This window comes from Triticum aestivum, chromosome 2D (assembly GCF_018294505.1).
Source record: "Triticum aestivum cultivar Chinese Spring chromosome 2D, IWGSC CS RefSeq v2.1, whole genome shotgun sequence".
Lineage (NCBI taxonomy): Eukaryota > Viridiplantae > Streptophyta > Magnoliopsida > Poales > Poaceae > Triticum > Triticum aestivum.
In genome coordinates, this window is record NC_057799.1 from 650,881,546 (window position 1) to 650,897,412 (window position 15,867).

A 15,867-nucleotide genomic window follows, 5' to 3' on the forward strand; every position below is an offset into this window, starting at 1 on the left:
GCCTCCGTCGCCTTCTCCGCACAGCACAGCCTGCGCACTCCACAGGAGCTTTGTCCCGACTGCGCGCGCCCTTATCCCCGACGCGCCCTCGGCTGTCCTGCCATCCTCCTGCGCCACCCGTCCACCTCTCCCCGAGCTTCGCAGGGGCAGGTGAACGCTGCCACCTCATCGTGCTCATGCATCTTCTCTGGCGCACGCCAACCGTTCGACGCATTGACCCAGCAGATGTTTTAGCATCTTGTGGGCGAGACGAGAGTACTGTTATGAAATGGCCTGAGTTCCTATCAGATGCTGCTACCGAATTGAACCCTCCTAATAATGTGTTAAATGTTGTTTGTGGTTCGTTCGGTTCTTCCCTGTAGTGTTTGTTCTTGTTGCTTCTTGTATAGTCTGCTCTGTAACTATTCAATTCTTGCTTCCATATAATCTGCTTCTTGTCTAACCTGCTCTAGTATAATCTGGTCTTCTGTGCAATGATCTTCTTGTAAATGTTCAGTTTCTGCTTCAATACTCTGTTCTACTTATAATTTGCTCTGTGCTGATTCTCTTCTTGTGAAAAGTTGCAGTCTGGAGTGCCCTTGGTTCTGGCTCAACCTCCTGCAATGGCTTCCTGTCCGAGCTCTCTCCTCTTGGCCTGATTTCGGACAAGCACGTCACCTTACTCCCCCTTGGCACTCAACCGGGTTCCTGTGTTCCTGTCCACAGCCGCAATTCTCACCGTCGTCGCTGGAACCTGCTGCTCTGTGCGTTCGCCTCCCAGGGACATGTATGTGCTTTTCTACTTGTTTTCCTTCGTTTAAGCTGGTCGCCGAAGCAAATCAATAAGGACAGCTTGCTGCTTTGTTTAGTTGACCGGACTCGACAGCAGAGCACCATGCCGGACAGGAGAGGAGCGACCCTGCTCGAGGACCTCCCTGAGGAAATCATTGACAGGATACTCATCCGATTGCCGCCCAAGGATGTCGGCCAGTGCCGTGCTGTCAGTACGTCATGGTGCAGTGCCACCTCCACGCCCGAATTTATGCTCGAACACCACCACCGCCAGCCATCGCTCCCCATCATCGACGGGCGCGGGCGGCCTGCCAGTTTCGTCGTCTTCCAAGGCCCTGGCGCCGGCGCCTCCAGTCAACAGCTCTGGCCCTTCATCCCGGGTTTCAAGCACTACCGCAAAAAACCTCGGCTCTCAGTCGCCTGTGATGGCTTCCTCATCCTCATAGAGGGAAATGAATACTACATCTACAACCCGGTCATCGACAAGCGTGCTCTCCTACCGGACCCTCGAGCTAGGAACGCTGGGTGGAGAGACATAATTGGTTTCTATCGGCACCAGCCAACTGGAGAATACAGGGTGCTCTGGGCCGTATTCCGTCGTCTCTCGGTGGTCAGACCCAGCTTATACATCCTCGCAGTGGGATCCGATGAGCGGAGGCACGTCAGTCAGAATGCCAACAGTCTCGTCACCTTCCATGAAACATAAGTTAATGAGCGTGTTGCGCTATTTGAACCATTGTCCACCAGCAGTTCACCACCGTGGCAGCCTGCACTGGTGTCCTTTTTCTGTTTGCGGTGTCGCCGACATTACTGGAGGCAGCGGAGACATTGTTGTGTTCGACACAGAAGCGGAGCTATTCCGGTGGATGTGCAGTCCTGACCAGCTGTACCCTAATAGGAGCTTGTTCGATATGAATGGGACACTTGGTTTCTGGGGCAGCTCAATCGAGGGTGATGCAGATGGTTGTTTGAGTTTCACCGCTTTGGATATTTGGGTGATGCAGGACTACAAGGCTGGAATCTGGGATTTCAAGCACCGGATTGACCTGGCAACGGTCGACGCATCACGGCAACTTTAGCTGACCTCTTGCAAAAGGAAAAAGAAAACACCACTTCATTCAAAAGTGCGATGGTTCAATGATATGGTTGCGCTTAACGAGCGTGAGCTGCTGATCATGTTTAACAGTAAGCATGTGTTGCGTTGCGGCACTGATGGCAAGGTCTTAGGTTTGGTGAAGATTGGAGAGAGTCAATACTGTATGTCGCTTACTCCCCGCCGCTTCCAAGAGAGCATTATTCCAATTCCGTCCCTTGAGATGCAAGCAGAAGAGGAGACTTCCGTTCTCCACGGGGTGTCTCTGAAGGTTCAAAGACTCCTTCCCTGGCTTTCTTTGCCATTGGGCCCAGAGCTTGTCTTTTTTTTCAGTTATTGCTTTTGGCTGACAGAGTCGCACTCTAGCATTTCCTTAGATGTTAGTTACTGCATTTTTAGTTGCGGAAATGTTATGGTTAGTCTGGATCTCTCCTTGCAAGGCTGGTTGTTCAGAATGCAAACTCTTGAGTATTACTTGTTGCTTGTAGCACTCGGTTGATCCTGCTGCTTGTGTCACCATGTTTTCATCGGGGCCATGATTGCATATGTAACTGTGTGTATTATGGCAGTCAATTAGCACAAATTTGCATCTGATTGTTACCTTGGTGCTGCAAGCTATGATGGAAGAAAGAACCTTTGGTCATGTGGTGGGAGTATTGGCTGGAGTTTAATTTGCTTGCTGCTTTTTGTTTTGCGTAGAAACGGTCGACTTGAAGGTGTGCAGTCCTGGAGCAAGATAAATACGCGCTTTGTTTTTGGTTCATCTTTCTTACATATGGTGTCAGTTTTGCCGATTTAAGATAAGAATGCTGAGCTTAGGCACTTTAACAGTTGAGGTGGTGGCCGTAGAGACATCATTTCGGAGTCCACCTCTTCATCGGCGGCGAAGAACCTGGTACTTGTATAAAGTGTCTCGCCATGAAGCTAAAGAGATTTTTTTTTCCTTCGTCGGCTGCTGGTTACTACAGTATATCATCATGTTGGTGTGTGCATGTATGAGCTTGATGTTTTAATAAAGGAGACCACCTTTTTTCCAGAAACAAATAGCAACCATTTGCTTTCTGTACATTTATTTACTTGTTCGGTTGTAGCGACATTTCTTTCTAGAGTTTTACTAACTGGTTAAGGTATGTTATTTTCAATCCACTTGTTTCTGTTGTTTGAAGTTGAAAACTCTAGAGAGGTTGTAGAAAAAGATTTTGGTGGCATACTGTAGTAACCAGCAGCCGACTGGATTGAATGTTTAAGACTGCTCCAGACCTTTGTGCATGTATACAACATGATTGGGAAAAATTGTATTAACCAGATGGGCTTGACTGAATGGGCCTCCTCAAAACCTTGAAGGAGGGACTACTAGCATGTATGGTCAGACATGTCTATAGCAAGTATGGCTCTGGTACATACATAGTTTTTTCTTTTCTTTTCTGAGGGGTTGGTACATATAATAGCTAAATACTCCTAACACCTAGCTATATACAGATGTTACTTCAAATGACTTGTTGTCAAGGATGGTTACGCCAGGCCCACTAAATTTCTAATTGGATTTATTTTATTTTTTGTTAGAATTTATAGGATTTCTCCCTTCCTAGCACATCTCATCTTACAATCGAAGTGAAAACTTGCTGAAGAGTATCAACTAGGAATAGCGAGGTACTAGCTAGCTGGGCAGGGACTCATCATCCTTGCTACATTTCCTGAAAGGTACCACAAAACTCAACCTAGAGGGTACCAAAATGTAGGGATTGTCTCTTGTCTTCTTGTGACACTATTCATGTTTAGAGTTTAATATTTCAAAGGTTGTACACAGTTACCTTTGAACATCCACAAACTTTTTTGAAATTTATTATCCTTCAAAATTTCAGTTTCGTAGCATCTCTAGCATATCCCAAATATTCACCCCCACATACGAGCGGTCTAAGAGCATCTCTAGCATATCCCATAAACCGGGCCATCCGGAATAAAAACCGCCGGTTTACGGGATGTGGGCGATTTTTCCAGCCCGAATAGATGCCGCAAAATCGGTCGTCCCAAATTTTTTTTTGCGTGATCCTGCATACTTCGTGTCGTTTCCGCCATACCTACAGGATTCACCACTATTTTGCCGGATCCTTTTTCCTTGGCGTGAAGGCCATTTCCGCCCGCTTCCGTTCCCGCTTCACTCCCCGCCGCCACCGCCGCATCTCCCAGCCAGTTCTTGGTGCCCCATGCTGCCCCGCGCTGTCCATTAGATCCACCACCCCACGCCACATAAATTCCACCAAATTTGGTGACCAGGGGTGCCCATTTGTGTCCGCAGGCTAGTGGCCATCACCGGCGCCATGGATCCACCCCGGAGCTTGGCGCGCGGGCTTGTAGCCGGCGGATCTGGTTGTTTCCGGCACCGGTGAGCCTTGAAATCGCTCGAGGGACAGCCGCGTGCAACGGAAGAAGGGGTTTTGGCCAGAGGGGAAGAAGAAAGGGGCGGCCGGCTTTGCTTCGGCTGACGAAGAGAAGAAAGGGGCGCCCGACTTTGCTTCGGCAGAAGGTATGTTCAATGCTTGCCGAATATTTTAATTCAATGTTGACCGCGAGAAATTCATGGTCGGGCATCTTTTTAGATGGATTGGAGTTTGTCTTCGTCATCGTCTTTGTCGGATGATTCAAACATAGAAGAGATGATCTTGCACGACGATGTCGACAACCTAATGTTGTTGCATCTCGTGGACAAATTTGAGAAGGGCCTGGAGAGAAAGCGTCGCAGATCCACGGTTGGTCAGCTATACATTCCCCGCAACTGAGTTCTCGGCGACAAGATGCTCATGAATGAACGAAACAACCTACGTACTGCCCTTTGATAGCAGAGATTTTGATCCCATACATGAGGGACAAATAGGTCTTTTCAGGTGTCATTTAGACTCGGTGTTAGATAAGCCAGGAAAAGTTTTTCCGTGTCAAATAAGGAAACAAATTTTAGAATAATGTTAAATAAGGAATTCTCTCCCAAAATTAAGGTTCACGGTTTCAACCTGTGGGCGGGCACATCCTGGTCCTTCTTAGGTGCTCCTAACCAAGTCATGCTTTCTCTCATGGCACGTCATGATTCAATATTTGGTTTTGCTACTGTTACTTATGCAAGAGAAAAAGATTTTTGCATCATTGGACTTTGAGAGAGAAGTTCATCTTACAACCTTGTGTTGGGAAACATAGAATGCAATTTCAAAAAAATTATACACTCACGCAAGATCTATCTAGGAGATGCATAGCAACGAGAGGGGGAGAGTGTGTCCACGTACCCTCGTAGACCGAAAGCGGAAGCGTTTGACAACGCGGTTGATGTAGTCAAACTTCTTCTCGTTCCGACCGATCAAGCACCGAACGTACTGCACCTCCGAGTTCTGCACACGTTCAGCTCGATGACGTCCCTCCAACTCTTGATCCAGCAAAGTGTCGAGAGAGAGTTCCGTCAACACGACGGCGTGGTGACAATGATGGTGAAGTGTGTTGGGAACGTAGTATTTCAAAAAATTCATACGATCACGCAAGATCTATCTAGGAGAAGCATAGCAACGAGCGGGGAGAGTGTGTCCACGTAAAGTGGAAGCGTTTATCAACGCGGTTGATGTAGTCGTACGTCTTCACGATCCGACCGATCCTAGCACCGAACGTACGGCACCTCCGTGTTTAGCACACGTTCAGCTTAATGACGTCCCTCGTACTCTTGATCCAGTTGAGGCCGAGGGAGAGTTCCGTCAGCACGACGGCGTGGTGACGGTGATGATGAAGTTACCGGCGCAGGGCTTCGCCTAAGCACTACGACGATATGACCGAGGTGTGTAACTGTGGAGGGGGGCACCGCACACGGCTAAGACAAATCTTGAGTGTGTCTTTGGGGTGCCCCCCTCCCACGTATATAAAGGAGGGAGGGAGGAGGAGGCCGGCCAGGAGGAGGCGCGCCCAAGGCGGGGGAGTCCTACTCCAAGTAGGATTCGCCCCCGCCCCCCTTCCTATTCCTACTAGGAGAAGGGGGAAAGAGGAGGAGGAGAGAAAGGAAAGGGGGGCGCCCCCCAACCCCTAGTCCAATTCGGTTTGGGCTTGGGGGGCGCGCGCCTCCCTGGCTGCTGCCTCCTCTCTTCCACTACTAGGCCCATGAGGCCCAATAACCCCACGGGGGGTTCCGGTAACCACCCGGTACTCCGAAAAATACCCGATACACCTCGGAACTATTCCGGTGTCCGAATATAGTCTTTCAATATATCAATGTTTATGTCTCGACCATTTCGAGACTCCTCGTCATGTCTGTGATCTCATCCAAGACTCCAAACTACCTTCGGTACATCAAAACACATACACTCATAATACCGATCGTCATCGAACGTTAAGCGTGTGGACCCTATGGGTTCGAGAACTATGTAGACATGACCGAGACTCATCTCCGGTCAATAACCAATAGTGGAACCTGGATGCTCATATTGGCTCCCACATATTTTACGAAGATCTTTATCCGTCAAACCGCATAACAACATACGTTATTCCCTTTGTCATCGGTATGTTACTTGCCCGAGATTCGATCGTCGGTACATCATACCTAGTTCAATCTCGTTACCGGCAAGTCTCTTTACTCGTTCTGTAATGCAACATCCCGCAACTAACTCATTAGTCACACTGCTTGCAAGGCTTATAGTGATGTGCATTACCGAGAGGGCCCAGAGATACCTCTCCGACAATCGGAGTGACAAATCCTAATCTCGATCTAGGCCAACTCAACAAACACCATCGGAGACACCTGTAGAGCATCTTTATAATCACCCAGTTACGTTGTGACGTTTAATAGCACACTAAGTGTTCCTCCGGTATTCGGGAGTTGCATAATCTCATAGTCATAGGAACATGTATAAGTCATGAAGAAAGCAATAGCAACAAACTAAACGATTATAGTGCTAAGCTAACGGATGGGTCTTGTCAATCACATCATTCTCTAATGATGTGATCCCTTTCATCAAATGACAACTCATGTCTATGGCTAGGAAACTTAACCATCTTTGATTAACGAGCTAGTCAACTACAGGCATACTAGTGACACTCTGTTTGTCTATGTATTCACACATGTACTAAGTTTCTGGTTAATACAATTCTAGCATGAATAATAAACATTTATCATGATATAAGGAAATATAAATAACAACTTTAGTATTGCCTCTAGGGTATATTTCCTTCAGTCTCCCACTTGCACTAGAGTCAATAATCTAGTTCACATCGCCATGTGATTTAACACCAATAGTTCACATCGTCATGTGATTTAACACTCTATAGTTCACAACGCCATGTGACCAATACCCAAAGGGTTTACTAGAGTCAATAATCTAGTTCACATCGCTATGTGATTAACACCCAAAGAGTACTAAGGTGTGATCATGTTTTGCTTGTGAGAGAAGTTTAGTCAACGGGTCTGCCACATTCAGATCCATATGTATTTTGCAAATTTCTATGTCTACAATGCTCTGCACGGAGCTACTCTAGCTAAATGCTCCCACTTTCAATATGTATCCAGATCGAGACTCGGAGTCATCCAGATCGGTGTCAAAGCTTGCATCGACGTAACTCTTTACGACGAACTCTTTATCACCTCCATAACCGAGAAATATTTCCTTAGTCCTCTAAGGATAATTTTGACCAATGTCTAGTGATCTACTCCTAGATCACTATTGTACTCCCTTGCCAAACTCAGGGCAGGGTATACAATAGGTCTGGTACACAGCATGGCATACCTTATAGAACCTCTGGCTAAGGCATAGGGAATGACTTTCATTCTCTCTCTATCTTCTGCCGTGGTCGGGCTTTGAGTCTTACTCAACTTCACACCTTGCAACACAGGTAAGAACTCCTTCTTTGACTGTTCCATTTTGAACTACTTCAAAATCTTGTCAAGGTATGTACTCATTCAAAAAACTTATCAAGCATCTTGATCTATCTCTATAGATCTTGATGCTCAATATGTAAGCAGCTTCACCGAGGTCTTTCTTTGAAAAACTCCTTTCAAATACTCCTTTATGCTTTCCAGAAAATTTTACATTATTTCCGATCAACAATATGTCATTCACATATACTTATCAGAAAAGTTGTAGTGCTCCCACTCACTTTCTTGTAAATACAGGCTTCACCACAAGTCCGTATAAAACTATATACTTTGATCAACTCATCAAAGTGTATATTCCAACTCCGAGATGCCTGCACCAGTCCATAGATGGATCGCTGGAGCTTGCTCATTTTGTTAGCACCTTTAGGATCGACAAAAACTTCTGGTTGCATCATATACAACTCTTCTTTAAGAAATGCATTAAGGAATGCAGGTTTGACATCCATTTGCCAAATTTCATAAAATGCGGCAATTGCTAACATGATTCGGACAGACTTTTAAGCATAGATACAAGGGAGAAAATCTCATCGTAGTCAACACCTTGAACTTGTCGAAAACATTTTTGCGACAATTCAAGCTTTGTAGATAGTAACACTACTATCAGCGTCCGTCTTCCTTTTGAAGATCCATTTTATTCTCTATGGCTTGCCGATCATCGGGCAAGTCAACCAGCAAAGTCCATACTTTGTTCTCATACATGGATGCTATCTCAGATTTCATGGCCTCAAGCCATTTTGCGGAATCTGGGCTCATCATCGCTTCCTCATAGTTCGTAGGTTCGTCATGGTCAAGTAACATGACCTCCAGAACAGGATTGCCGTACCACTCTGATGTGGACCTTACTCTGGTTGACCTACGAGGTTCGGTAGTAACTTGATCTGAAGTTTCATGATCATCATCATTAGCTTCCTCACTAATTGGTGTAGGCATCGCCGGAACTGATTTCTGCGATGAACTACTTTCCAACTCCAGAGAAGGTACAATTACCTCATCAAGTTCTATTTTCCTCCCACTCACTTCTTTCGAGAGAAACTCCTTCTCTAGAAAGGATCCATTCTAAGCAACGAATATCTTGCTTTCGGATCTATGATAGAAGGTGTACCCAAGAGTCTCCTTTGGGTATCCTATGAATACGCATTTCTCCGATTTGGGTTTGAGCTTATCAGGTTGAAGCTTTTTCACATAAGCATCGCAGCCCCAAACTTTAAGAAACGACAGCTTAGGTTTCTTGCCAAACCACAGTTCATATGGTGTCGTCTCAACGGATTTAGATGGTGCCCTATTTAACGTGAATGGAGCTGTCTCTAATGCATAACCCCAAAACGATAGTGATAAATCGGTAAGAGACATCATAGATCGCACCATATCTAATAAAGTACAGTTATAACGTTCGGACACACCATTACGCTGTGGTGTTCCAGGTGGCGTGAGTTGCGAAACTATTCCACATTGTTTCAAATGAAGACCAAACTCGTAACTCAAATATTTGTCTCCACGATCAGATCGTAGAAACTTTATTTTCTTGTTACGATGATTTTCCACTTCACTCTGAAATTCTTTGAACTTTTCAAATGTTTCAGACTTATGTTTCATCAAGTAGATGCACCCATATCTGCTCAAATCATCTGTGAAGGTCAGAAAATAACGATACCCTCCGTGAGCCTCAACACTCATCGGACCGTATACATCAGTATGTATTATTTCCGATAAGTCAGTTGCTTGCTCCATTGTTCCGGAGAACGGAGTCTTAGTCATCTTTCCCATGAGGCATGGTTCACAAGCATCAAGTGATTCATAATCAAGTGATTCCAAAAGCCCATCAGCATGGAGTTTCTTCATGCGCTTTACACCAATATGACCTAAACGGCAGTGCCACAAATAAGTTGCACTCATTATTAACTTTGCATCTTTTGGCTTCAATATTTATGAATATGTGTATCACTACGATCGAGATTCAATAAACCATTTATATCGAGTGTATGACCATAGAAGGTTTTATTCATGTAAATAGAACAACAATTATTCTTTAACTTAAATGGATAACCGTATTGCAATAAACATGATCCAATCATATTCCTGCTCAACACAAACACCAAATAACATTTATTTTAGGTTCAACACTAATCCCGAAGGTAAAGTGAGTATGCGATGGTGATCTTATCAACCTTGGAATCATTTCCAACACACATCGTCACCTCGCCCTCAACTAGTCTCTGTTTATTTTGCAACTCCCGTTTCGAGTTACTACTCTTAGCAACTGAACCAGTATCAAATACCGAGGGGTTGCTTATAAACACTAGTAAAATACACATCAATAACATGTATATCAAATATACCTTTGTTCACTTTGACATCCTTCTTATCTGCCAAGTATCTAAGGCAGTTCCACTTCCATTGATCATTTCCTTTGCAGTTAGAAGCACTCAGTTTCAGGCTTGGGTCTAGCTTTGGGCTTCTTCATGGGAGTGGCAACTTGCTTGCCATTCTTCTTGAAGTTCCCTTTCTTTACCTTTGCTCTTTTCTTGAAACTAGTGGTTTTGTTAACCATCAACACTTGATGCTTTTTCTTGATTTCTACCTTCGCCGATTTTAGCATCGCGAAGAGCTTGGGAATTGTTTCCGTTATCCCTTGCATATTATAGTTCATCACGAAGTTCTAGTAACTTGGTGATAGTGACTAGAGAATTCTGTCAATCACTATCTTATCTGGAAGATTAACTCCCACTTGATTCAAGTGATTGTAGTGCTCAGACATTCTGAGCACATGCTCAGTAGGTGAGCTATTCTCCTCCATCTTGTAGGCAAAGTATTTTGTCAGAGGTCTCATACCTATTAACACGGGCATGAGTCTGAAATACCAATTTCAACTCTCGGAACATCTCATATGCTCCATGTCGTTCAAAACATTTTTGAAGTCCCGGTTCTAAGCCGTAAAGCATGGTGCACTGAACTATCAAGTAGTCATCATACCGAGCTTGTGAAACGTTCATAACGTCTGCATCTGCTCCTGCAACAGTTCTGTCACCTAGTGGTGCATCAAGGACATAATACTTCTGTGCAACATTGAGGATAATCCTCAGATCACGGAGCTAGTCCGCATCATTGCTACTAACATCTTTCAACTTATTTTTCTCTAGGAACATATCAAAAATAAACGGGGAGCTACATCGCGAGCTATTGATCTACAACATAGTTATGCAAATACTATCAGGACTAAGTTCATCATAAATTAAAGTTTAATTAATCATATTACTTAAGAACTCCCACTTAGATAGACATCCCTCTAATCATCTAAGTGATCACGTGATCCATATCAACTAAACCATGTCTGATCATCATGTGAGATGGAGTAGTTTTTCATGGTGAACATCACTATGTTGATCATATCTATTATATGATTCACGCTCGACCTTTCGGTCTCAGTGTTCCGAGGCCATATCTGCATATGCTAGGCTCGTCAAGTTTAACCTAAGTATTCTGCTTGTGCAAAACTGACTTGCACCCGTTGTATGTGAACGTAGAGCTTATCACACCCGATCATCACGTGGTGTCTCAGCACGAAGAACTGTCGCAACGGTGCATACTCAGGGACAACACTTATACCTTGAAATTTTAGTGAGGGATCATCTCATAATGCTACCGTCGTACTAAGCAAAATAAGATGCATAAAAGATAAACATCGCATGCAATCAAAATATGTGACATGATATGGCCATCATCATCTTGTGCCTTTGATCTCCATCCCCAAAGTACTATCATGATCTCCATCGTCACCGGCATGACACCATGATCTCCATCATCTTGATCTCTATCAACGTGTCGTCACATGGTCGTCTCGCCAACTATTGCTTTTGCAACTATTGCTATCGCATAGCGATAAAGTAAAGCAATTATATGGTTCTTGCATCGTATGCAACAAAGAGACAACCATAAGGCTTCTGCAAGTTGCCGATAACTTTAACAAAAGATGATCATCTTATACAACAATTTATATCTCATCACATCTTATGCAAAAACAAGTTAGACGTCCTCTACTTTGTTGTTGCAAGTTTTACGTGGCTGCTACGGGCTGAGCAAGAACCGTTCTTACCTACCGAGCTTGTCAAACATTCATAAGTCTGCATCTGCTCCTGCAATAGGTCTATCACCTAGCGGTGCATCAAGGACATAATTCTTCTGTGCGGCAATGAGGATAATCCTCACATCACGGACCAAGTCCGCATCATTGCTACTATCATCTTTCAACTTATTTTTCTCTAGGAACATATCAAAAATAAACGGGGAGCTACATCGCGAGCTATTGATCTACAACATAGTTATGCAATACTATCAGGACTAAGTTCATGATAAATTAAAGTTCAATTAATCATATTACTTAAGAACTCCCACTTACATAGACATCCCTCGAGTCATCTAATGACCACGTGATCCATATCAACTAAACCATGTCCGATCATCACGTGAGATGGAGTAGTTTTCAATGGTGAACATCACTATGTTTATCATATATTCATATCTACTATATGATTCACGTTCGACCTTTCGGTCTCTAGTGTTCCGAGGCCATATCTGCATATGCTAGGCTCGACAAGTTTAAACCGAGTATTCTGCATATCTACTATATGATTCACGTTCGACCTTTCGGTCTCTAGTGTTCCGAGGCCATATCTGCATATGCTAGGCTCGACAAGTTTAAACCGAGTATTCTGCGTGTGAAAAACTGGCTTGCACCCGTTTTATGTGAACGTAGAGCTTATCACACCCGATCATCACGTGGTGTCTCAGCACGAAGAACTGTCGCAACGGTGCATACTCAGGGAGAACACTTCTACCTTGAAATTTTAGAAATCTCATAATGCTACTGTCGTACTAAGCAAAATAAGATGCATAAAGGATAAACATCACATGCAATCAAAATATGTGACATGATATGGCCATCATCATCTTGTGCCTTTGATCTCCATCTCCAAAGTACCATTATGATCTCCATCATCACCGGCATGAAACCATGATCTCCATCATATTGATCTTTATCAACGTGTCGTCACATGGTCGTCTCGCCGACTATTGCTTTTGCAACTATTGCTATCGCATAGCGATAAAGTAAAGCAACTATATGGCACTTGCATCTTATGCAATAAAGCGACAACCATAAGGCTCCTGCCAGTTGCTAATAACTTTAACAAAACATGATCATCTCATACAACAATTTATATCTCATCACATCTTGACCATATCACATCACAACATGACCTGCAAAAACAAGTTAGACGTCCTCTACTTTGTTGTTGCAAGTTTTACGTGGCTGCTACGGGCTTAGCAAGAACCGTTCTTACCTACGCATCAATACAACAACAATTTTTCGTCAAGTGTGTTGTTTTAACCTTCAACAAGGACCGGGCGTACTCACACTCGATTCAACTAAAGTTGGGGAAACAGACACCCACTAGCCACCTGTGTGCGAAGCACGGCGGTAGAACCAGTCTCATGAACGCGGTCATGTAATGTCGGTCTGGACCGCTTCATCCAACAATACCGCCGAATCAAATTTGACATGCTGGTAAGCAGTATGACTATTATCGCCCACAACTCTTTGTGTTCTACTCGTGCATATAACATCTACGCATAGACCTGGCTCGGATGCCATTGTTGGGAACGTAGTATTTCAAAACATTCCTACGATCACGCAAGATCTATCTAGGAGAAGCAGAGCAACTAGCGGGGAGAGTGTGTCCACGTACACTCGTAGACCGAAAGCGGAAGCGTTTATCAACGCGGTTGATGTAGTCGTACGTCTTCACGATCCGACCGATCCTAGCACAGAACGTACGGCACCTCCGTGTTCAGCACACGTTCAGCTTGATGACGTCCCTCGTACTCTTGATCCAGTTGAGGCCGAGGGAGAGTTCCGTCAGCACGACGGCGTGGTGACGGTGATGATGAAGTTACCGGCGCAGGGCTTCGCCTATGCACTACGATGATATGACCGAGGTGTGTAACTGTGGAGGGGGGCACACAGCTAAGACAAATCTTGAGTGTGTCTTTGGGGTGCCCCACTCCCACGTATATAAAGGAGGGAGGGAGGAGGAGGCCGGCCAGGAAGAGGCGCTCCCAAGGGGGGGAGTCCTACTCCAAGTAGGATTCCCCCCCCCCTTCCTATTCCTACTAGGAGAAGGGGGAAAGAGGAGGAGGAGAGAAAGGAAAGGGGGGCCGCCCCCCAACCCCTAGTCCAATTCGGTTTGGGCTTGGGGGGCGCGCGCCTCCCTGGCTGCTGCCTCCTCTCTTCCACTACTAGGCCCATGAGGCCCAATAACCCACTGAGGGGTTCCGGTAACCCCTCGGTACTCCGGAAAATACCCGATACACCTCGGAACTATTCCGATGCCCGAATATAGTCTTCCATTATAACAATCTTTATGTCTCGACCATTTCGAGACTCCTTGTCATGTCCGTGATCACATCCGGGACTCCGAACTACCTTCGGTAGATCAAAACACATACACTCATAATACCGATCGTCATTGAGTTAAGCGTGCGGACCCTACGGGTTCGAGAACTATGTAGACATGACCGAGACTCATCTCCGATCAATAACCAATAGCGGAACCTGGATGCTCATATTGGCTCCCACATATTTTATGAAGATGTTTATCGGTCAAACCGTATAACAACATAGGTTGTTCCCTTTGTCATTGATATGTTACTTGCCCGAGATTCGATCATCGGTATCATCATACCTAGTTCAATCTCGTTACCGGCAAGTCTCTTTACTCGTTCCGTAATGCATCATCCAGCAACTAACTCATTAGTCACATTGCTTGCAAGGCTTATAGTGATGTGCATTACCGAGAGGGCCCAGAGATACCTCTCCGACAATCGGAGTGATAAATCCTAATCTCGATCTATGCCAATTCAACAAACACCATCGGAGACACCTATAGAGCATCTTTATAATCACCCAGTTACATTGTGACGTTTGATAGCACACTAAGTGTTCCTCCGGTATTCGGGAGTTGCATAATCTCATAGTCATAGGAACATGTATAAGTCATGAAGAAAGCAATAGCAACAAACTAAACGATCATAGTGCTAAGCTAACAGATGGGTCTTGTCAATCACATCATTCTCTAATGATGTGATCCCGATCATCAATTGACAACTCATGTCTATGGCTAGGAAACTTAACCATCTTTGATTAACGAGCTAGTCAAGTAGAGGCATACTAGTGACACTCTGTTTGTCTATGTATTCACACATGTACTAAGTTTTCGGTTAATACAATTCTAGCATGAATAATAAACATTTATCATGATATAAGGAAATATAAACAACAACTTTATTATTGCCTCTAGGGCATATTTCCTTCAAAGTGATCCGCGCAGGGCTTCGCCTAAGCACTACAAATATATGACCGGAGGCGTTAACTGTGGAGGGGGGGCGCCGCACACGGCTAGGAATCAATGTTGTGTGTTCTAGCGGTGCCCCCCGCCCACATATATATAGGTGGGAGAGGGAGGGGAGCAGCAAGGGGCACCCCAAGTAGGAGGGATCCTACTTGGGTGCCTCCTCCAAGTCGGCCTCCCTCCTTCCATAAGTATCGGAGGGGGGAGGAAAGAGAGGGGGAGGGAAGGAAAGGGGGAGGCCGAATCCTCCCCTTTCCTTCTCCCTTCCCTCCTTTCATTCTCCTCCTAATTCGGCCTATATGGGGGCGCACCAGCCCCTTGTGGGCTGGTCTGTCCCTCTCTTGGCCCAATAAGGCCCATATCTTTGTCGGGGTTGCCCGGAACCCCTTCCGGTGACCCGATATGTACCTGGTACCCTGCGGAACACTTCTGGTGTCCCAATACCATCGTCCTATATATATCAATCTTTACCTCTCGACCATTTCGAGACTCCTCGCCATGTCCGTCATCTCATCCGGGACTCTGAACAACATTCGGTCACCAAATCACATAACTCATATAATACAAAATCGTTATCGAACGTTAAGCGTGCGGGCCCTACGGGTTCGAGAACTATGTAGACATGACTGAGACACCTCTCCAGTCAATAACCAATAGCGGAACCTGGATGCTCATGTTGGTTCCTACATATTCTACGAAGATCTTTA

The 15,867-nt window shown here is 45.0% G+C and overlaps 1 protein-coding gene across 1 annotated transcript; it reads left to right on the forward strand.

Moving 5' to 3' along the window:
- On the forward strand, positions 1–2,445 carry LOC123050831 (F-box protein At5g18160). The gene is made up of 3 exons (XM_044473560.1): positions 1–150; positions 567–766; positions 849–2,445. The coding sequence occupies exon 3, from the start codon at positions 875–877 to the stop codon at positions 1,475–1,477; it is 603 nt and encodes a 200-aa protein (XP_044329495.1). The 5' UTR covers positions 1–150; positions 567–766; positions 849–874; the 3' UTR covers positions 1,478–2,445.
- Positions 2,446–15,867: the final 13,422 nt, after the last annotated feature.

What these genes read in the sequence shown, in the direction of transcription:
- LOC123050831 (XM_044473560.1), top strand. Translation starts at nt 875, where the DNA reads ATGCCGGACAGGAGAGGAGCGACCCTGCTCGAGGACCTCCCTGAGGAA.